We start from the raw sequence: 22,681 nt of genomic DNA, 5'->3' as shown, positions 1-22,681 counted from the left end.
AGGTAATGTAATAATACACACTACTATATATAAAATAAACAAACAAGGACCTACTTTATAGCACTGAGAAATACAGTCAATACCTCAAAATAACCTTTAATGGAAAAGAATGTAAATATACAAATATATAAGTGAATAGATATATATGCATACAACTGATATATATGTATACAACTGAATCACTTTGCTGTACACCTGGAAAAAGTAAACTATTATCAAGATGCTAAGAGAAAATAACTATCAACCAAGAATTTTATACCCAGCTAACGGTGTACTTAGAGGACCAAGTAAACAGTAGCTTCAGATAACCAAAAACTGAGAGTTTATCTACCACAGACTCTAAAAGAATTATACAGAGAAACTTCAGCAAATTTAAAAAGTTAATTCATAAGAAGACAAGATATAGAAGATAGGTGACTGGTTTTCATTCAGTAAATGTAATTACTGACTACAAAATAATAAAAATAGTTTTTGGTGTTTAACAACATTGAGTGGACAAAACAAAAACAAGATGGTCATTGACAAGCCAAAACCAAGTAGAGTCCTCCTTGTTTTATCAAGAGGAGGGCACTATATCAATGAGAAATAATTTATAGTTAAGTATGTACGCTAAAATTTAAGAATATAAATATCATCTATGGCTAGCTTCCAAGGTAGCCTAGGGAGAGGGAATACATAAAATGTATCACTTCAATTCAAAAGTATGAAAAGGGCAGGGGGTGGGAAGAGGAGAAGGGGCAGAGAAACAGAATAAGATGAAAATGCAAAATAAAGCAGGAGACCCTCCTGCACTGTTGGTGGGAATGTAAGCTGGTACAACCACTATGGAGAACATTATGGAGGTACCTTAGAAATCTATACACAGAACTACCATATGATCCAGTAATCCCACTCTTGGGCAGATACCCAGACAAAATTTTCCTTAAAAAAGACACATGCACCCGCATGTTCACTGCAGCTCTGTCCACAACAGCCAAGACATGGAAGCAACCCAAATGTCCACTGACAGATGATTGGATTAGGAAGATGTGGTATATATATACACAATGGAATACTACTCAGCCATAAAAAAGGATGACATAATGCCATTTGCAGCAAAATAGAAGGAACTAGAGACTCATACTGAGTGAAGTAAGTCAGAAAGAGAAAGATAAATACCATATGATATCATTCATATCTGTGCAAATGAACCTTTCCACAGAAAATAAAATCATGGACTTGGAGAACAGACTTGTGCAAATGAACCTTTCCACAGAAAAGAAAATCATGGACTTGGAGAACAGACTTGTGTTTGCCCAGGGGGAGGGGGAGGGAGGGGGAGGGATTGGGAGCTTGGGGTTGATGGATGCAAACTATTGCTTTTGGAATGGATTAACAATGAGATCCTGCTGTGTAGCACTGAGAACTATGTCTGGATACATACAACAGAGCATGATAATGGGAGAACAAATTATGTATACATGTATGTGTAACTGGGTCCCCAGGCTGAACAGTGGGGGAAAAAAAGTGTGTTGGGGGACATAACAATAAGAAATTTTTTTAAAAAGGAGAAAAGTAAAAATATATTAATAATCACATTAATTTGTAAGCAGATCAGACTTATATACTAAGAGATAGAGATGATCAGATTGGAGAAAAGAATAAAGAATCCAGGTGTGTGAAAGATTCCATAAGGACTCTTGAAGACTGAAAAAGGCATCTCAAATCAATGGGGGAAGGAAACCTGTCCAGCCAAGAAATGGTGGAATGACTTCAAGAGTGTTAAGAAATGGTGCACAGTTGTCACTGTGCAACAGGAAGAGGTGTGCCAGGAAATGCACTGCAGCTTATAAGATACATGAAGAGAAGCAGAGAGCTGTTATCTGAAAGATAAGGGAGAAGTTGGCCAGGTTTGAGGGATGAGCTTTCCAGAAGGGCGGTGGGTAAAGGTCTGGGGAAGGCCACACAGGAATGCACAGAGGAGGGACAGACTGTGGGACACTGCCGCAGGCAGCAGCAGCCACCCTAGGCAGGGCTCAGGGTCTGTGTCCACATTCCCCACCAGGAACATGATAGCCCCAAGCAGTGAAGAGCACCAAGCATCCTCTGGACAGTGAGGAAGGAAGGAGAGTTTAGACAGGTCACCAAAGGATGCTATCCCCAGGTGAAGGGTGTGCCATCCGGGCAGGTTTCACACTTTGTCTTACTTAGGATATAGAGCAGCTCTGTGGCTATCATGGGCAGCTGGGCATGGAGCCATCTACACCTGCCTGGACCAATCCAACTCAGCAACGTTCAGGGTCAATACAGCATCACTCTCAAAGTCCATTCTCTCGATGTTCACCGTAACGCAGTCATTCTAATTTGTTGAGTGCTTATGATATGATTCACACACCTTCCCTCACCCAATCCTCAGAAGAACCCTGTAAGACATTGTTTGATCCACACTTTGTAGGTGAGAAAAGTGAAACCCAAGGGCAGGTCACTAGGAAGGGCCAGGAAAGGGTTCTAACTCCAAGCATCTCGACTTCAAATGGGACGCTTGACTCAAACAAGACTCAGAAACCTACACTGGCCTGGGGCTGTCCCACTGGCGCTGCCTCTGAGGGATATTCCATTTTTCTTCCCGAGAGCCCACTGAACAAAGCAGGAACGAAAGTCTGGGTGCCACACCTGGTTCCAGGGTCACATGGAGCTGTTACCGAGCTGAGCTTATGTCGCTGGGTTACCACCATCTCTGCACCTGCCTGAGGCCGCTTCCTGACTGCAGGCTCTTGGGGACAAGCCTGAGAGTCACTTACCTCCGGGTCTGCAGGACTGAGCACAGTGCCTCACAGCAGCTTGGTACTGTACAGGGTTCATCAAGAGAATGAACAAGGATTCCCCGTTGTGGCTCAGTGGAAACAAATTTGACTAGCATCCATGAGGATGCAGGTTCGGTCCCCGGCCTTGCTCAGTGGGTTAAGGGTCCAGCGCTGCTGTGAGCTGTGGTGTAGGCAGAAGACTCGGCTTGGATCCTGCCTTGCTGTGGCTGTGGTATAGGCTGGCAGCTGCAGCTCTGATTTGACCCCTAGTCTGGGAACCTCCATATGTCGTGGGTGTGCTCCCCCCAAAAAGGACAATGAATGAGTGAGAAACAAATGGAGAAAAGTCACTGCAACGGCCTTGTCACACCCACCACCTGCCAACCTCCTGTTTACTCTTCCAATGCTGGGACAGGTTCCATCCTCATTTCTCCACGTGTTGTCACAGCTCCCAACCTTGGTATCAGGCACACACATAGAAACATCTGCTCCTGCCATCAGCTTGCTCTCACACCTGGATGACGAACTCATACTTCCATCATGCCTGGCCCTCCTGCTCCACAAGAGCCGGGCGAGATCTCACCTCTCAAAGACGCTGGGGGAGAGTGCACCGTGTGAGCACTATGAAGCCTTCACTCGTGGAGGAAATAGTAGCACCTTTTGGTGGTGTGAGCCATCAGGACACAGAAGGAAGGCGCCCCGAGACCAGAGTCACTCTCTCCGGGAACGCCCTCCCCACCTCGCCCACCTGGTCAAAGTCTCCTCACCCTTCTCCATGCAGCTCTGCTGTGACCTGCTTAGGGATTCTTCCAGAGCAGGGCATCCCTCTTCCAGTGGCCGTCTGTGCAGCCTTCTCCGCATCTCCCTCCATGCGCTCAGCATCCTATTAGCGAGCACCTATAGCTCCTCGGGTACCCGATGGGCAGAATCAAAGATGGATCCTGTGCTCAAAGCTTACTGTTGGATTCAACACTGTCTAGAGAACCCCCTGCAATGCTGGGAATGGGTGCTATCTGCACTGCCCAAGACAGTACCTTAGAGCCACATCTGGCTCTTGAAACAGAAAAATTCTGTCTAATGGACTGAAATCTAATGTTAACCACCTGCGGCTGGCAGCTGCCATACTGGACAGTGCAGGTAATCACACCGCAGGATAATTATCTTGCATAACTTGCAAATCCTGACGTGGCTTTTCTGGCACGCATCTCCCCCTCCTCACCCACACACAGATTCTCAAGGGCAAGAGTTGTGTTGCCCAGGGATCGAACCTGTGCCACAGCAGTGACAATGCTGGATCCTTAACTCGATGCACCACCAGGGAACTCCTTTTCTTGTATCTTTGAAACCAGTACAGTCCAGCACACAGCAGTGGCTCAATCATTGCTGAATAAATGAATGGGCAGATAAACATGTGTCAGACACACAGTGGAGGACCGAGAGAAGTTTTAACTCGTAACCAAAACTGGGAGAGTGGGAGCCAGAGGCTGGAGAGCAGGACAGGGAAGTTGTGATGGATGTGCCACTGTCCCCATAAAAAGAAACAAAGGTTAGGGATTCCCTTCCTGGTCCTTTCCCCCAGCATCCCAGTCCTGGTCACTGTCTTGGGAAGCAGACATGATTCACAGAGATAAGGGTGGGCTGGGAGCACCCAGTGGGCAATTCAAACCGGAGAGCCATGAGTTGCAAGCGGTGGAGAGGGTTGGGGGGGGGGGGGCTTCACCTAAACAAGAGAGAAGACTCATCAGTTTCGAGTGGAGGGAAACCATCACTTTGTTGACTGCGGGGTTAGGGTTTTCCAGCTGCAGTTCTTAGAAGAGAAAGTGATAGTTCCTGCGCCTGAGAACCACTTCCTGGTCTGTGGCTGACTCACCAAAGATCCCTGATGCGTGGACCACTCTCAGGGTGCACGGGGAGGGGAAGTACCATTCTGAGGGTGCTCCGGGAGGGGAAGTACGAGGGAGCAAAGGTAACGCGCGGGTGTTCTTCTGCCCACACCAGGAATGAGGTGCCGGCTGCAGATTCAGCAGTGGGACAGCAGCCTCTTTCCATGGAAGTGGGGCTGCGGCTCAGGGTCTTTACCGGTGGGGAGAGTGGGGGCCTCCCATCACTTCACCCGCTTGTGCCCTGAGAGTGTGAAGAGCCCAACGGACACTCAGTACTTGTACCATCACTTCACGGCTGGGGGTCGCTGTCCTAGCCCCTAACTGTCACCATGCACAGAATCCCTGATCTCAGGGCTGAATTCAATAGCAATGTTCAAATTTACAGGCACATCACAATCTTCCTGAAGGCATCATGCTAAGTGAAATACAGCAAAGACAAATACCGTGTCATATCACTTATATGTGGAATCTAAAAAAAAGACAACAAACTAGTGAATGTAACAAAAAAAGCAGCAGACTCACAGAAAACAAACTAATGGTCACCAGTTGGGGAGGGAGGGGCATTGGGGGGAGAAGAGGGAGTGGGGACTGGGTGTAGGACAGGCTCAAGGATGTATGTCACAACCTGGCAAATACGGCCATGTCATACCTTGCAATAAATCAATGGACTGTAAGCTTTATAATTGTAAAAAAATAAGTAAAGTAGCCAAGTTCAAAAAAAAAAAAATCTTAGCCATGTGAGCCATCACATGTGATGTAATGGCATGTTATAATCACTGCTGAAAAAAATCCATACACAGGGAATTTCCAGAACGTTCCCAGATTACTTTAGAGTTGCTGGGAGTGATGGCTACACATCTCATGTCTACTGTCGACTGTCTAAATGTTTTAAATGGCAGAGCATGAACTCAAAAGGCACACTAACCTGATTAAAAGGAACTTTTTTCTACAGGTGCAAAATCATGTCTCCTGTGTTAAATGCCCCCACCCTGCCAGGCCAGGCCGATCCTCAAAGCACTATGAGACCAGAATCCTGGGAGCCTGCGAAAGACTCCCTAGGGCCTCCAGGGTAGAAAGAGACTCCACTGAAAAGGCATGTTCTCATCCGTTCCCGTCACTCCTCTGCACACAAGCTCTACCTCCTGGCCCTCAGCCTGTTCTCCAACTTCAACTGCCACTCCTGCCCCTTAAACACCCCAAACTCCCCTGCTTCTGGGCCATCATCAGCTAAGCCCTCAGCTCAATGTCGCTTCTGTTCACCTTCACACCCGAACGCTCAGGGCTACCTGAAATGCTTCTCATCCAGCCCAAGCAGCTGACTCTTCCTGCCTGGGCACCTGGCAACAGCCCACCTCCCTGGGGCCCCTGGGGCGGTCTGTCCAGACCTTTCCCAAGGGCTGGGCACACTCCGCTTTGCAGCAGGCCGCCAGGGAGTATCCGATCCCTTAATTAGCTTAATGAGTTCTTTGGAAGACGAGGCTTGTCATTGCGAATCCCCAGTTCCCAGCACGCAGTGGGTGCAAAGTAACTGCCTCTTTAACTGAATGGCAGGAAAAACTCATGCTCTCCGAAGGCCGAGAGAAAAACGGGTTTTCAAGTCTGTGGGGCTGTCCTCAAGAGCAGCAGTGTTAGAATGCGGGTCTGGACCCAGACCCACGGGGTCGGAATCCCAAGCAGCCGCCTACCAACAGAGGGACCACAGGCAAGCCCTGTCCCCTCCATACACCTCGGTTTCCTTATGGGTGAAAGGGGAGAGAAAGAGACCCCACCTCCTGGATTAAGTTAGTTACTACATACAGGCGCACGGCGCGGGCTCAATAAACACACGCTGGGCACACTGGCATGGCAAGGAAACTGCCATCTGTCTTTCCCCATCTGGCTGTTTTCTTCCCTCAACTGTGAGCATCACTGCCTTTCACCACCATGCACGGTGACCCGCTGGTAGGCAGGCAGTGCTGGCTTGAAGGAGTCACTGAATGTTTGATGAAGAAACTGATGACATGTGACGTACATGCTACAAATCTTCTACAAATCTTAATAAACCGCAGCTCCCACGGTCCAGAACATTCTTTGTCTCCCCTTCACCTGACAAAACTCTACGCATCCTCAGGTGTCAGACTTGACGTCCTTCCACCTGGAAGCCCCTCGGCTCCTCGAACTGCGGCGGGCTCCTCACGCGCGTAGGGCGCTCCCAGGCCACCGGGTGCTGTCACGGTCAGCTGCCTCCTCGGGTTTTCACACAAGAACGTGAGCTGGGTGAGGACAGGAACCATATCCCCTCTATGGCTGTAGCCTCAGCCCCCGACGCCACGCCTGGGATGCACGGCTGCTCAGTTCACCTGCGGCCAGGGAGTCCTCTCTCACCCCCGACTCGGGCTGAGTTGCTGGTGGGAAGCCAGGCCAGCAGTGGGACGTCCTGTGTAAACTCTGGAATTCAGCATAGATCCCGTTTCCTCTGGGGTGGAGAAGCGGGAGAGGATGGAGAAAGAGGCTGAAGGTGGGGAAAACACCCGAGCACTAGTGTACGGGAAGCAAAAGAAAAACCCTGGAGACAAGAGCCTCCAACCCAGTACCAGTGTCACCAAGATGCAGGTGGAAGACTCCACTCTGACAACCATCAAGGACACAAGGGACAGGTCAGTCGTGCCACTGCCCAGGGGTGGGGCCTCCTGAGCTTGCCTGGCTGTTCACATGAACAAGATGAAAATTAATATCCCAGTGTCAGAGGTCCCTGGTGGCCAGGTAGTTAAGGATCCTGCGTTGCCCTGCTCTGGCTCAGGTTCGAGCCCTGGCCCGGGAACTTCCACACGCCACAGGGGCAGCCAAAAAAGAAATTCTAGGGTCAATGAGAAACAGGGCACATGGCAGAAGGGGGCAAAGCCTGCCTCTGGGTACAAGGAGAGTGCCCATGAGCAGCAGGCAGTGTGCTCTAAGAACGGGCAGGAAGTGAAGCGAACATCCACCGGCACTGACTGCTATAGGGAGTTGCCATTCGAACCTTTGGGGTGGCTCTGCTATTCCCATAGTACAGAGGTGAAAACGGAGGCTCCAAGCGGCAAAGACGTGCCTAGAGGCACTGACCCAGCGAGAGGCAGTGTTTGTCCTTGAACTCACAGACCCTCTCTCTCCAAGGCGCATGCTCATTCCTCCCCGTCTCCTCCTGGCAACGCTGCCTCCAACAGGGACTGGACATTTAGATGAGAAATCTCCAAGGCCTCTCTGGAAAGAGGACGCTTCTTAAGAAGTCTGCCGCATTTTCGCTTCCATAGCAAAGGGCCAGACAGAACACAGACACGTGGCATGAAGGAAAGGCATGCTGCTGAAAAGGACACGTGATGCCCTTGACGGAGGACGTGCAGGGTCTGAGCCCGGGCACTTAATTAAGAGCGGGCGAGACTGCGTGACTGTTAAGGGAAGAGAAAGAAGCATAGCCAGGAGGGCCTTGGGCGGCAGGTGGTGAGAACAATTGTCAGACAAGACACCGAAGGGGCGTCCTTCAGGTGCTGTTAAGAGCCTGACAAAACACCAGCTCTGACACAGTTACCAGGAGCAGGAGTATAACGAGAGGGCACGAGATGGCCCGGGGTGGGGGGTGCCACCCAGCCGAGTGATGGGGGGCTTGACAGACGAGCAGGGATGCACAGGGGCACAGGGCCCGTGTCTCCTAGCAGGGGAGGCTCCCTGCTTTTCTGTCCATTCATTCATTCATTCATTCACGCCCCGCCCCCTCCATTCGGCAGGTGTTCTGAAGCACCTCCTGAGTGCCCCAAAGTGTTAGGTATGGGACCTACAACTGGGAGCAAAACCCGACACCGCCCAGCCCTCGGCAGGGGGCAGGGGGGCTGACAATCCAAGGAGCAGGGCAGAGACCAGCCCAGGAATCAGGCTGTGAGCATCACGTGCAGAGGTATGTGCTGGCAGTGAGGCAATACGGCTCTAGGGGTGCAAAGGGAAGTCAGGGATGTTTCCATGGGGGAACCATGGAGCGAGCCTGAGGGACCAGCAGAGGCTAAGTGCATACCGGAGGGCTGGCCGGGCTGGGCGGGGAACACGCGTGCACAGCATGGGGAGGCTTGTGGGGAAGGTGGCAGGGCAGCCAGACAGGGAGGCTTCGTGGCCTGGGGAGTGTGGGCTGTACAAAGCGCTTCCTCAGCTCCTTCCAGAAGGAACCCCCACCCCCGCCGCAGGTTCCATCTAGCTCGTCCTGAAGCCAGCCCTGCAGCTTCAGCCTCCCCTGCAGGCTGCTCTAGAACTGGCTGGGCTGCCGTGTTCTTTGGGATGGGGCAACACGCGCCAATCATGCAATCCCTGGCTTATGCCCCTGTGTGTGCGGTCCTCGCCCCCACCTCCCTGCCTTCTTCCCCGCTCGTTCTGGCTCAGGCTGTCAGCGTCGGCTTGCCTGTCGCCTCCTCCAAGAAGCCCCTCCCAGGGAAAGAAACACAAGGGACAGGAACGCACGGAGAGGCTCACCCTCATTTGTAAATGAGGATCAAGCCAGCAGAACTCAGAGAAGCATGGCAAAGCCCGGCAACAGCCAGAGCCAGCAGGAGGGCATGCCTCTGCAGGCAGCCTGGATGCCCAGTGAGAGAGGAAGCTCAGCCCCTGCACAGCTGTGAAGCCCTGGGCGGCCTGCAAGGAAGAAGCCATCCCCATGCCTGACAAAGATGGATTTTTAGATCTAAACCAGGTGCTCTCACCACCTCTAGTCTTTATCAGATGCTACCTTCTCAGGAGGCCTTGGCTTCTTACATACATGGTGTGCGTGTGTGTGTGTGTACATACACCCACTACACCTCCAGAGGGGGGTTCTTCTTATTCATCATCCTGTCCACAGCTAATTTTAACATATATAATATGTAATGGGTCATGAATATAAGTATATGCGATTTGCATGTGCTTAGAGAATAATCAAGAAACATCCAGAGGGAAATATTAATGTCAGTCACCTGTAAACGGAATCTGGGAAAAAAGAAGGGGGAAACAAACTTTTAACAAGCTTGTATTTCCATACTGTTTTAATTTTTTTAAACATTACTTTTTTAACTTTAAAAAGAAGCAAGTAAGAGAGGGGAGGGAAGGAAAGAAGGAAGGAAGGGAGCAAAACACCACCCCAACACATCTCTCCTGACACCCCTCTGGAACAGCAGTGAAGGAATGACTTTTTTTTTTTTTTTGTCTTTTTGTGTTTTCTAGGGCCGCTCCTGCGGCATGTAGAGGTTCCCAGGCTAGGGGTAGAATCGGAGCTGTAGCTGCCAGCCTGTGCCAGAGCCACAGCAACGCGGGATCCGATCCGTGTTTGCGACCCACACCACAGCTCACGGCAACGCCGGATCCTTAACTCACTGAGCAAGGCCAGGGATCGAACCCGCAACCTGATGGTTCCTAGTCGGATTCGTCAACCACTGCACCACGACGGGAACTACAAGGAATGACTTTTTAAAAGGCAGAAATACAAGAAAAAAGAACAATAAGGGACAAGAGTGGACAAGGCATTTCTCCACATGGGCAGGAAGTCAGAGAGGGCGGGGCCAAGGTGACCGCCTGGAAGGTTCCGCCTAGTGCCCAGGAGGGAACAGGATGAGACAGCGGCCGCTGCCCAGAGCCTCTGCAGCTCAGGACTCTGAGGTGACGAGGAGCACGCAGAGTGGCCCTGCCCAGCCGTGAACCCCAAGGCTTGGGGGCCCGGAACTGAGTCAGAACCACAGGAGGCCGCGTGGGGATGGGGCCGGGCAGCCGAAAGTGGGCAGGTGACGGCCGTGGGGGGCAGTCGCAATCCCTCCGCCACCCGCACCGATGACATACAGGCCGGGAGAAGAGGGTGCCATTTCTGTCTCTTCTGACCGGTCATCAAGAAGCCCTCCATCAAAAACGTAGGCTCAGTCTTTCCAGTGATGAGCTGCAGAGCAGCTGGTCCCATAAGGACAATCAGGGTTGGGTCCTCAGGCCCCTTGGCCCAGCCAGCTTTCCAGAACGCTCCCTGAGTCCTCCCCCAGACACAGCAACCCCTTGGCCAGCCTGCAGGGCGCCTCACACTCGTCTCCATCTCCTCTGTCAAGGCTGGTAGTACCTAGTCCACATGAGTCTAAGTCCTCTCCAAGTTCAAAGGCAGGAGCAGACAGGCCACAAGGAGTCAAGGAGCATGTGGAGCAAAGCCTCGACCTCCGTGAAAAGCAGACAAATGCAAATCAGAGAGACGGGCATGTTCCTCCTCCCCTCCCCCAAACGAAGGCTGGCGAGACAATGGCAAGCCTAGAAAAGCACCCCGAATCGCTTACGGTCAAATACCTGTACGATTTGCTTTTCCCGGGGAGAGGGCTAAACGGTAAAATTATCACTGTAATCCTGCCTCTTGGCATTAATTTAAGGAAAATGATTCAGAAATAAAGACCATGTATGTGTAACTGGGTCACCATGCTGTGCAGCAGAAAAATTATGTATATAAAGAAAGAAAAAAAGAAAGAAAATAAGACCAAACTAAAGATATTTAGACCCAACCTCAAAGTCTAATGACAGGAGACTAAGTAAAATATTGTATGTTCTCTTGAAGAAAATATAATGGCACGACTAAAACTACCAACAGGAAGACCTGCCCAATATGGAAATAAGCACATGCTACCCTGAGGAGAAAAATCAAAATGCAAATGTTGTCACACAAAATGTTTTCCACACCCAGAGACACAGGCACAGACCCACCAAGGAAGAGAAGGGGCTTTTTCCTCCTGTGTGTTTAAGGTCTGCCCAGAAAGTCAGAGATCATACAATCAGGGAGTATAAGAGAGAGCAGTTTTAAAAGGCCCTGACTCTCACAATTAAAGAAGCTGGGCGGGAATTCTGGCTCTAGCACGTTATCCCCGAGGGGTCCTCACTTCTTAAAGGCTCAGTTTCCCACCAGTCCACTGGGAATAAAAAGACAACTGGCTTCACAGGGCCGTCAGGACTGACTTGAGCTACTGGCGAGAAAAGTCTTACCCAGCCCCCGCCCGCAGCCAGCACGTCACAAATAGCTGCCAGCGCTGGATGCCCCTGGCCTGACCGGCGTGATGGGGGAGGCGCGAGCATTCCCAGGGCTCGAGGCAGCCGGTCTAACATAAACGCCGCTGTGCGATGTGCCACCAGGAAATGCATCGTGGGGTTGGGAAGGGGCTCCCTGCGGCTCGCTCACCTCCCCTCTCCAACATCAACAGCAAACTTAAGTCAACTTCCAGGCCCCCGCCAAGCAGATTATTCCACCGACATGCGCGGTCCAACCCAGACAACATCCATGCCCCCGCATCACAGGCTGGCTGCTGCCCATGAGCTAACACAGCCCCACGCACCTCACCTTTCTCTCCTGCCCGCTGGTGGTGTGCTGACGAGGGAAGCCCCAACATGTCCCCATTCTACTCCCTGGGACTCTGTGACCTGACGTGGCAGAAGGGGGGGCTTTGCAAACACGAGGGGCGATCAGGACCTGAGGAGATGACCCTAGATTACACTGCGTGGGCTCGAAATCCTCACCAGGGTCCTTCTAAGAGGGAGGCGACGGCGGGGGGATGGACTCAGAGAAGGAGATGTGACAATGGAAGCGGGGGTCCCAGACAGGCAGGGCCAGGAGCCAGGGAATGCGGGCGACCTCCAGACACTGAAAGAGACACCGTTCTCGTCCGCAGCCTCTAGGAGCACACGGCCCTCCCAAGCCACCTTAGGCTTCGGACGTCCAGAACTCTTAACGGTATGATGTGCGCTGTTTTAAGCCCCCGGCTTGTCACCACAGCCGTCAGAAACTCAGGCCATGGTATCGGTGCACTAAGAGCACCTGGATTTCGCAGGTGGGATTTGGGGTCCAGGAGTGCACGCGGACACACCGGAGAGCGGGGCTTTAGCATCTGTTTCCTGGGGCGGGGGCGGGGCGGGGCGTGCCTGCAGGTGGCACTTGGAAGGCTCCCCCGCACGTGGCAAGCACTAGCTATTTTTCTCTTCTAGCTGTTCCGTACCTGTTTCTTTTCCCTTTTGTTTTAAACAGCTTTACTGAGATATAATGTACATACTACAAAATTCGCCCGCTGAAAGTATACAAGCCCGTGATTTGTAAGCATATGTGCAGGCCTGTGCAACCATCACTACTGGCTACTTCCAGGGCATTTTCCTCTCCTCCAAAAGAAAGCCTGTGCCTGCACCCTTCCGCAGTCACGCCCCACGTCCTTTGGCCTCCCAGCCTCTGGCCGCCCGTCCTCCACTGCCTCTCGCCCTAGATCTGCCTACCTTGGACCTTCCAAATTAACAGTCACACAGGAAGTGGTCTTTGGTGACTGGCTTCTGTCACTGAGCAGTGTGCTCAAGGGTCATCCAGGCTGTACACGTGACAGTACTTCTTTCTTTTCTTTGTCACTGAGTAACATTCCACTCTTGGGCTATGACAAATTTTGTTTCCCCTTTCATCAGCTGGTGAACACTGTTAACATTTATTTTTTGCCACTTCTTCTAGCACTGAAATAAACTTTGATAATTAAAGGAGTGCCCTTTGAGATTTGTAAGAGCATGTCCGTGCGTGTGTGTGTGTCTTTTAATCTAAGGCCTCGAGGAAAACCCTCAGGACTGGCAATTCCATCTCCCTAGAAGGCCATGTCGGCATCTTGGGAACCGTGGCAGATGTCTCCTAGGAAGGCCCAGGGGTGCTGGCCAGAACGTTGCCCTAGGACCCCAGGGGACGTTTCCTGGTTTGAACCCAAATCCAGGAAGTGCCTTTTTCTAAAATGGGTCACAGTCCTTTGAGAGTGGCTGCACCCCCAGACCTGGCACCCAGCCCCACCTCCTTCCCTCAGCCCTCCGTGTGGCAACCCCTCTGAGCCTTGGTTTCCCATCTATAAGGAAGGCCAAAACGGCCAACCCTGTTCCATTGCTACGCTGTTAAGGCACTAAGTCAGAGAGCCAGAGAGGGGATGGAATTATATCCAGCCATCAAACACTAACAGTGAGGCTGCCACTACAGCAGGAGCCTGGCACTACGTTATCACAGCCATTAATGAAGACTGGCTCTTTAGGGCCAGTGCGGGGTGGGGTGGGGGGAGCCCTGGTCCTGAGGGTCCACCCTGATGGGGAGGAGTAGGTTTTTTGGTCCACATTTGCAAATGGACTTTGATCACTGTTTGGAGAGCCTCTGCAGACAATGTCCTCCTTACCGCTTGCACCGGGAGGGGGGGCTTCCACTCCCCATCCCCCCTTGGTTCATCACTGATGAATGGGGCATGCAAACAATTCCTAAGACTTTTTTTTTTTGAGGAAGTTGAGAGAAGAAAACAGTATCGGCGCTGGCAGGGAAAGTAATGAATGGATTTCCCAGTCTTGACAGTAGTCAAGGTTTCATCAAGATTCCTCCCCCAGATGCCAAAATCCAGCGCAGGACTGGGGAACAAACCTGCCATGGGTCAAACCCACTGTCAGATTTTCCATCGCAGTCTGGCACTTTCCACTCAGAGGCAGTGGCCAAGTTGGATGGGGCTTCAGGTCACCGCATTAAAGAGTTTTAAGTCCATTCATTCGCACGAGTTGCTCACTTGCTTGAAAGACAAAAACACGTAAGGACCCCTTAGGCTTTGGCGTTTGTTATTGGTCTGGAAAATGACCCCGGTTGAATGAAGAAAAAAAAAAAAAAGGTGGGTCAAAGTCTGTTGGCCTGGAAGTGGGTGTTTGAAGTGTGTTAAAGCATAGCTGGGAGTCCCTGCTGTGGTACGATGGGACCAGCGGGGTCTCTGCAGCACTGGGAGGGAGTTCGCTCCCCGGCCCAGCACCATGGGTTAAAGGACCCAGTGTTGCCACAACTGATCCCTGGCCTGGGAACTCTCCATGCCATGAAGCGCCCCCACCAAAAAAAATTCCCACAGCTGTGCCCAGGCAAAAGGATACTGGATACCTGTGTGAATAAGTGGCCTGAGTGGGCACCCTCTTCGAACTGTGATTCACTAGATGGCTTGGGGCCACTGCCCATGACACGTGGGCCGTCCTGAGCCAGCTTCCGTGAGGCCCTTTCTGGGGACAAGCTGGGCACCTCCAAAAGCCGTATTCTTTCTAAAGGTCATGAATCGGGGTCATGTTCAGGGCATGGAAGGAGAAGTTTCTGGAACCATCCCACTCTGGAGGAAGTATCTGGGAACTGTCACTCACCCGGGAGGCTTATTCAGGACTTTCACCACCATATCCTTAAGGGAAACTGACCTATCGTTTTCCTGGCTCCTCCTCTCCCCTCTTTGTTTGGTTTGGAAATCCAGGTTACATGGGTCTCACAGAAGGTTTTCTCTTTTTCTGTTCTCTGTAACCATTTGGGAAAGAGAGGGAATGTTTCTGTTCTAGAATATTAGGTAGGCTTCCCTATCAAACCATCCGGGCCGTGTGTGCCTTCTTCCCGCTTCTCATGAGAGGTGTGTAATGCCTGCCTGGATGATCTAGGAGTTACGGCTCTATTCAGGTTTTCTTGTCTTCCATGAGTCTGTTCTGTTAAGTAGCATTTTTTTTTTTTTTTAAGGAAACGGACTGCTTTACCCTGGGTTTCAAATTGAATGGCACATATTCAATCTCAATTTCTCAGGCTTAGAAGGACATTGGTCCATCAATAAGCAAGGAGGGAGTTCCTGGGGTGGTTCAGCAGTCGAAGCTGACTAGTATCCATGAGGATGTGGGTTCAATCCCTGGCCTCGCTCAGTGGGTTAAGGATCCAGCGTTGCTGTGAGCTGTAGTACAGGTCGTGGACAGGGCTAGGATCTGGCATTGCTGTGGTGGTGGCTGAGGTGTAGGCTGGCATCTGCAGCTCCGATTCAACCCCTCCACTGGGAATTTCCATATGCTGTGGGTGGAGCCCTAAAAAGCAAAAAGTGAATAAAAAATAAGCAATGAGGATGAGTGGGAGAGGTGGCTTCTGCTCCTCCCCCAGCACTCCAGCACACCCCAGTCTGGGCACATTTTTTATCAGTGATCAGGAACCGCCTTGTACTGCTTGGGGGCAGTGATCTAGGGACCAGTGCTGGTGTCGAATTACCTAGATTTTTCTCCTAGTCCCAACCTGGGCCCTTGTAACCTTGTCTCTTCCTCTGAAAGATGGGTAGAATAAACAGCTGCCATGGAGGACTGCTCTGGGGTCACAGAAAGTACTCCATAAGCTCCAAGGCCCAACAAAGAAGTTACCATATGCTCAGACTTCCAACTTAGCCTTGTCTTTCAATGAAAGAATTCTCGCGAATGCAAACGCTAGGTCTGGAGCAAGGGTGCTGAACTTTCCCCAGTACCACCAACTGGGAGCCCAACGGTCTGTCATTTTTGTCCCAAACATCTTGGTGCTAATTCCTACGGAAGAGTGGTTCTGGAAGCAGGGCCCCTGGACCAGCAGATCATCTCGGAACTTACTAGAAACACGGACGCACGGTCTCTCCTCCAGACCCACAAAATCAGAAACGCTGGGGGTTGGCTCAGTAGTCAGAGTTTTAACACACCCTCCAGGGGACTGCGATGCTGGCTCCACATCTGAGAGCCCCTGGTCCCCAAAAGTCACAGGGCATTTCTCACGCTCACGCTTAGTTCGCAAGTGCTTGGAAAACATGGTTACTCCATGGTGATCAATAAAAGTAAGAACGATAATCGTGTTGAGAGAGTGAGTAGGAAGAGATAAACAAACAGAAATAGAAGTGAAAGCTGAGATCATTTTAAAAGATCAATGGAGAGGAGACGGCAAATGCTGCACGATTGTGTGGGATGACTCACTCGATGATGGGAACAATTCAGAGAACGTTGCACAAGTGGTGCCTGAGACGCAGCCCTGGCGACACAGACAACGGTCGCCAGGACACGAGGACGATGATTCTCAAAATTCAAAGAAATGTGGACACGGGGTACATGCTCAGCATCAGCAGTGGAAACTCACTGGCTCCAGGAAATTCAGAGAAGGCCCGGTGGCTGTGTGCTGTGCTAGGGCTCAGAGCGAAAGGCTGGCTCCGAGTCAGGATGTCTCCACAGGTTAAAGGCTCATCTGAATCTGCTAAGTATTGATGCCTGGCCTGTTTTGGTGCAACAGCGCTAACCAGTTCTACACCAGACCACATGGGGAGTTAAGCAGCCCAACAGCTCTTCTGTGTGGATGAAACAGGTCTGGTTTAGAGAGAGAGAGAGGCCTGGTAGAGAGAGCATCAGCGGGGAGGAGAAATTATGTCAGGTTTTAAACCCTGGAAGGACCAAATCACATTCCCACTCACAAGCTTAAAATTCAAGGAGGAACTCTGGACCTACCAGCAAAAGGATCCAAAAGCACCATCCACCATTCACAACCAAAGGCTTCCCTAGGAGCCACCACATACACTGTGGCTGTTAAAATTCAGCGTTTCAAAGACATGATCCACACCCTGCCCCCCGAGATTCCTTGGACGGGGCAGAGCCCAACCTTAACACGCTCCCGAAGGGCTACGGGGGCAGATGGTACCCAGACCACAAAGGCGTCTGTCTTGACGGGAGGAGAATTGGAATCAAAAGCAGTACTGAGTCTCGGCACACACTTCACAACACTACTGGGGAAAACGCTGTCTGAAACCAAAGCACCACCCGCTGGAGCCCCAATTTAGCACTTGTTCCCACAGCTCAGATCAGGGAAGTCAGCAGTAAATGAGTAACGTGTTACATAAGCTGCTTTTCTGTATGCAGAACCTTAATTCACCAAAGAGAAGTTAAAAATCATATAAAAAGCAACAGCCCACCCCCAAAACAAATGCTGGGAAAGCGTAGCCAGGATCTCCCCATCCTTGTCTGGCAGGCAAAGGCGAGGCTCCCTCTGGGCTGAAACCCCGCGGCCTCGCCCTGGGGCCACGGGGATCTGGGTGGTTGGTGGAGGGGGTCAGAGAAGGCACGGCTGGGGAGGGGAAAGAGGAAAACATTCAGGGTCCACGGGGGCATGGACCCTGGCTTCATGAAGGCTTCCCTCTGCTGAAAACTAAGTGGAGTCAGGTCTTACTCGACTACACCTCTGAGCCCTTGCTGTAAAGTTCTAGAACCACAAAACCCCTCTGTCTTGTGTCTTCGTCAAGAACCTCAAATTCCCTCTCCCTCCACATCCCTCTTTTACTCTCCCCTCTCCCTCTCCCTCCCTCCCTCTCCCCCAACTACCCCCAAGATCTGGATATGATGCTATTTCTAACTAGAGTGTTAAAGGCTGACAGTAGCTGAGGCATTTATCATACCAGTAACCACAGATGCCAATGCAGGTGGGGAAAGATGCACCATCTGTGTTACACATGTGTTACTCCTTCCAGTGAATCACACTCAAGAGTCTTCTCAGCAATAACGTAGAGATGCCTACTCTCAACCTACGGGAGGGCAGACTCTGAGTCCCAGAGAAAGTCCTTACCAATCTACGTAACTCCAAGCACCTAGCATGGTGACTAAATCTGAGGAATTAATACTAAATAAATAAATAAATAAAGCCCTGAACTGATGTAAATTAATACCGGATGTGAAAGGTAACTGCTACCTCATCCTGCCACAGAGCGAGTCCCAGAAGGCATGAGAACCACGTGGGGTGCTTGTGAACAAACCGTGTTCTGGGCTCCAGCCTGGCCTTGGGAAATGAGATTCCATGGGATCCACATTTTAACCAAGGGCCAGGTAACCTTGCAGTGAGCCTGAGAACCACTGCCTTAGCCTCATGAGGACTCACGGACACCGATACCAGGGGATGCAATTAAGCAAAAGGGCCCTTTGGGAACCCCCAAGACCCAACAAAATGGGGGTGAGTGGCTCCCGCCTCTCTGTCCAGGCACAGGCCTGAGCAGAGTCGAGAACATCCAACATCAGCAAAAAATGAGGCCAACAAATGATCAGAGACAAGAAAGGTCTAGCAAAGCATTCGACGCTTGCAAGGGCACCACAGAGGCCAGCACGCTCGTTCTCACCTGCTGCCCCCGGTCGTGGGGTACCGTCCCATCACCACATCATGGGCCAGGGAGGTTTCGATGAGGCCCAGGGATGGAGAGGACAGGACTGGCAGCCCTGACCCCTTCTGGAAAGGTGCATGGAAGGAAAGGGCTTCCCTAAACCTCTGACAAGCCTGGCTTCCCGCTATGCCCTGCAGTCTGACAGCTCCCATGGGCACACCGTCCTCCCTCTGACCCCCATCCCCACCTAGGGGCAGCCACCTCTTGACCAGGGGAGGGGCTGCTACCTGCCAGGATGCCAGCCACCAAGCCCAGGTTCCTGAGCCTGCACCCAAGGAGCCTCAAAAGCTCCCCTTCCCGAGACAGGGAATCCCTCTGCTGCTGGCAGCTGTCACCAGAACGTCAAATACCAATGCATGTGCCAGGCCTCATTTTCACGAGCCCACTCCCCCCAAGAGATGGATTTTTAAAACAAACAGCTTTTCCATATGTTAGCAGGAGGAGTCATGTCAGCGTCAGGGATCCCCAGACAGAAATGTGAGTCAATCTGGGGCAAAGACTGCTAAATAAATCCTGTTTGGGTGAAATTCCTCTCTCTGGAGAAAGAGGAACCTCAAAGCAGATTGCTCAGATTCCTCAGCAAGAATCCCAAAGATGCTCTCCCGGCTGGGAAGGCCCCCAGCACTCTGAACTCGAAGTCACTGGCCCTCTAACGTGCATTTGCCTCCGTCAGCCCACCCTTCTGTGAACTCCCCAAGCCTGGTCCTCCCGCGTCCTGGCACACCATTCCCACACACACTCTGCTTCCACGCAGGACACTGGATGGCCTGACTCTGCTGGGCACTGGGCACCTTGAGGCTTAGAACTCTGGCAGCTAAAGAGAAAAATGCATCATGCAGATATACCGGTATCTGAGAAATGAAGGCACGCAGGTAACAGGTGCAGACAGCTAACCTGCCAGACTCGAGCCACTAAGAACTCAGTCAAGAAGCAATCTGCTGCAGAAATATCAGATCTGGGAGCTTGAATTACAGGGGTCATTGGCTCCTCTCTCCTTAAGCCTGCCGCTGGGGATTTGGGCAGAGGGAGGAAGTCCAGAGTCTTTGCCATGTTGCTGCCACCATGCAGCAAGAAGGTACGAACCAAAGGAATGAGCCTAAGATGGGGCCAGAGCAACATCTAGGACTCGGTATAGGCCTGGGGCCAGGTCATGCACGTTCCCGAGAGAATCAAGCGGCAAGAGCACCAGTCTGGAGAATTCCAAATCCAAACTGGGTCTGAGAAGGAGGAGCAGACCCCAGCCCAGACCCCACCTCCCTGAGCTACAGCGCCGGGGGCCGGGTGAGATGGAAAGCAAGGGCTCTGGGAGGTGCAGGCTGCCCCAGAGAGGGACTGGCCCCCTGCGACAGGCGTCTGGGTCTGATGGGTGAGGACTCTGGGCCACCCTCAAGGCAGAGGCTCCAGTGTGGTCACCACGGCCTGGGGGGGGGGGGCGGTCTTTGAGTGCAGCTAGGCATTTCCAAGCCGTGACAGAGCTCGGCTGGCGTGGCAGCGGCTTGGCTTCCCCGCCGGCACAGGCGTCTGCGAGCTGTCTGGGCCTGTGAGCAGGCCCCACGCACCCTGGGTGAGGGACACCAAGACAAAAGAACCGCCTAGCTGAGCGTCAGGGACAGGGCCGGGGGTCTGGGGCTGCCCGGAAAGCCCGCCCGCCCCAGCCAGACCCCAGCCACGTACCGAGCCCGTTCTCCGCCAGCGCCGCGGGGCTAACGTCGCAGTCGCCCAGGTCCTGCTCGCCGGCGTCGTTCACATCCAGGCCAGGCTGGTGGGACCCGTTTCCCAAGTGCCGCTCGTCCTTCTCGGAGCCGGCGTCCCCGTTTTCCATCCCATTCTGCGCCTTTTTCAGCGGCATGATTTGCAAACCACTGGGCGTAGTCCTGTAGGACACCGTCTTGGCGGCCCGGTCGCCTCCCGCGGGGGGCTTCGCCGAGTACCCCTTTTTGGGCTTCGTCAGGGAAGGGGTGATCCGCTTCCGCTTATGGGAAGTCCCTTTGCTCTTGCTGGACTCTGAGGGTCTGTGCGAGAGTTTCTCCACCGAGGGGCCTCGGCTGTCACGCAGCACCTTGGAGGTGCTGGCCTGCTTCCCCGACTTGAGCCGCTTGTCCTTGGCCAGGTGCAGCCCGTTGAACTCGTCGATGAACTCCTCACAGTGCAGCAGGTGGTGCTCGGGCTCCCACGTGTCCTCCGTGCTCCCGTAGCCTTTCCACCGGATGAGGTACTCCCATTTCCCCTTCTTGTTCCTCCGCTTGTCTACAATCCTTTCAACCTGGGGGGAGGGCAGGGGGAACCGGAAAAGACAGAGGGAGAAAGCGGTCAGTCCGGGGCCCCGAGAACAGCCCGCAGCCCTCAGGACAGAGGCATCCGCCCCGCTCTGGGGCGGGCTGCTCCCGATGCCGGAGGCTCAGCCTCCCCGGAGCCTTCCGGAAGAGCACAGAGAACTCTACCCAATGCTCTCAGATCATCTATGCGGGAAAAGACTCTGGGAAAGAACGGATGTGTGTACACGTCTAACGGAATGATCGGGTAAATCAACCGGACTTCGAGAAAACTTTAAAGTGGGGGGATAAAAAGGAAGAGAAAGCTGGACTATTTCAGGACATCAATGAATGGAACCAAAAGCATATGGTCGTTTCCCACGAGGACCACGTGACCGCCAGGCTGGTCCAGCTGCACGGACCACTCCGCCTAAGGCTTATTACTCTTGCTTGAAATCACATTGCAAGTGTTCACTAAAGAAACTTAATCTTTTTTTTTTTTGTCTTTTTGCCTTTTCTAGGGCTGCTCCTGCGGCATATGTAGGTTCCCAGGCTATGGGTATGATCGGAGCTGTAGCCGAAGGCCTATGCCAGAGCCACAGCCAAGCAGGATCCCAGCCGCATCTGTGACCTACACCACAGCTCATGGCAACGCCGGATCCTTCACCCACTGAGCGAGGCCAGGGATTGAACCCACAACCTCATGGTTCCTAGTCAGATTTGTTAACCACTGAGCCAGGACGGGAACTCCAGATCTTTACTCTTTTGACTACATCAAGGTAGACTCAGACTTTTATTTATTCATCTAAACTTGGGAAGTAAACCACTTACTATATTTAAGTTTAAACAGCCCACATGACTAGTGGCTGGCCCACTGGATAGCACAACCTATAGCTTCATTGAAATTTTTATATAAATATATTTTATTGAAGTATAGCTGATTTACAATGTTGTGCCAATTTCTGCTGTACAGCAAAGTGACCCAGCCATACATATAGATACATTCTTTTTCTCATACTATCTTCCATCATGTTCTATCCCACGTGACTGGATAGAGTTCCCTGTGCTGGACAGTAGGACCTCATTGCTCATCCATTCTAACTATGAGTTTGCATCTACCAACCCCAAACTTCCAGTCCATCCCGCTCCCTTCCCCCTTCCTCCTTAGCAACCGCAAGTCTGTTCTCTGTCGGTGAGTCAGAAGCAGACTTTTAAAGACCTGCTTTGGTACGGCTTTTTCACCCTTACTGATAAGAAGGACCACTGACCATTTACATGGTAAGCACTACGCTCATGTATCCTTACCGAAAGTACTGCGAATGACGACTAAGTGACATTCCCGGGCAGCGTGAGGCAGACACTGCTACTGCTGGGCCTGGTCGCCCCCATTTCACCTTCTCCTGACAACAACCTGAAGTATGGTGGGTATTCTTTCTCCCTTTCTCTTCCATTGTTTTTGTTTGCTTTTGCTTTTTATAGCCACAGATGCGCCATGTGGAAGGTCCCAGGTTCGGGGTCAAAGCAGAGCTGCAGCTGCTGGCCTACACCGCAGCCCCAGCAACACAGGATCCAGGCCACATCTGCAACCTACTTCACAGCTCACAGCCACGTGGGATGCTTAACTCACCGAGCGAGGCCAGGGATGGAACCTGCCTCCTCATGGAGACAGGTCGGATTTGTCACCTGCTGAGCCACAGTGGGAACTCCTGGTAGGTATTCTTTCTATCCTCCCCTTTACAGGGAGGGAAGTGGGGCTCAGAGAGATGAGGTCAATCCACCAAGCTCCAACCTGGTAAGGGCAGAGCTGGGATTTGAACCCA

The 22,681-nt window shown here is 52.0% G+C and overlaps 1 protein-coding gene across 2 annotated transcripts in view; it reads right to left on the bottom strand.

Annotated features, from left to right (window-relative positions):
* The window catches only part of CDYL2 (chromodomain Y like 2), a 286,970-nt gene that overhangs the window by 134,422 nt on the left and 129,867 nt on the right, over positions 1 to 22,681 (bottom strand). For both annotated transcript variants that reach the window (XR_002345297.1, XM_021097053.1), the window contains exon 2: positions 20,284 to 20,872. Coding sequence is in view for 1 of the 2 variants with exons in the window: in XM_021097053.1 (XP_020952712.1) it covers positions 20,284 to 20,872 (589 nt within the window). In the remaining variant the exon portion in view is untranslated. The remainder of the gene's footprint in view (positions 1 to 20,283; positions 20,873 to 22,681) is intronic.

This window comes from Sus scrofa, chromosome 6 (assembly GCF_000003025.6).
Source record: "Sus scrofa isolate TJ Tabasco breed Duroc chromosome 6, Sscrofa11.1, whole genome shotgun sequence".
NCBI classification, from domain to species: domain Eukaryota; kingdom Metazoa; phylum Chordata; class Mammalia; order Artiodactyla; family Suidae; genus Sus; species Sus scrofa.
The sequence above is the reverse complement of the archived record's forward strand: the minus strand, read 5'-3'. Positions and strand labels throughout refer to the sequence as shown.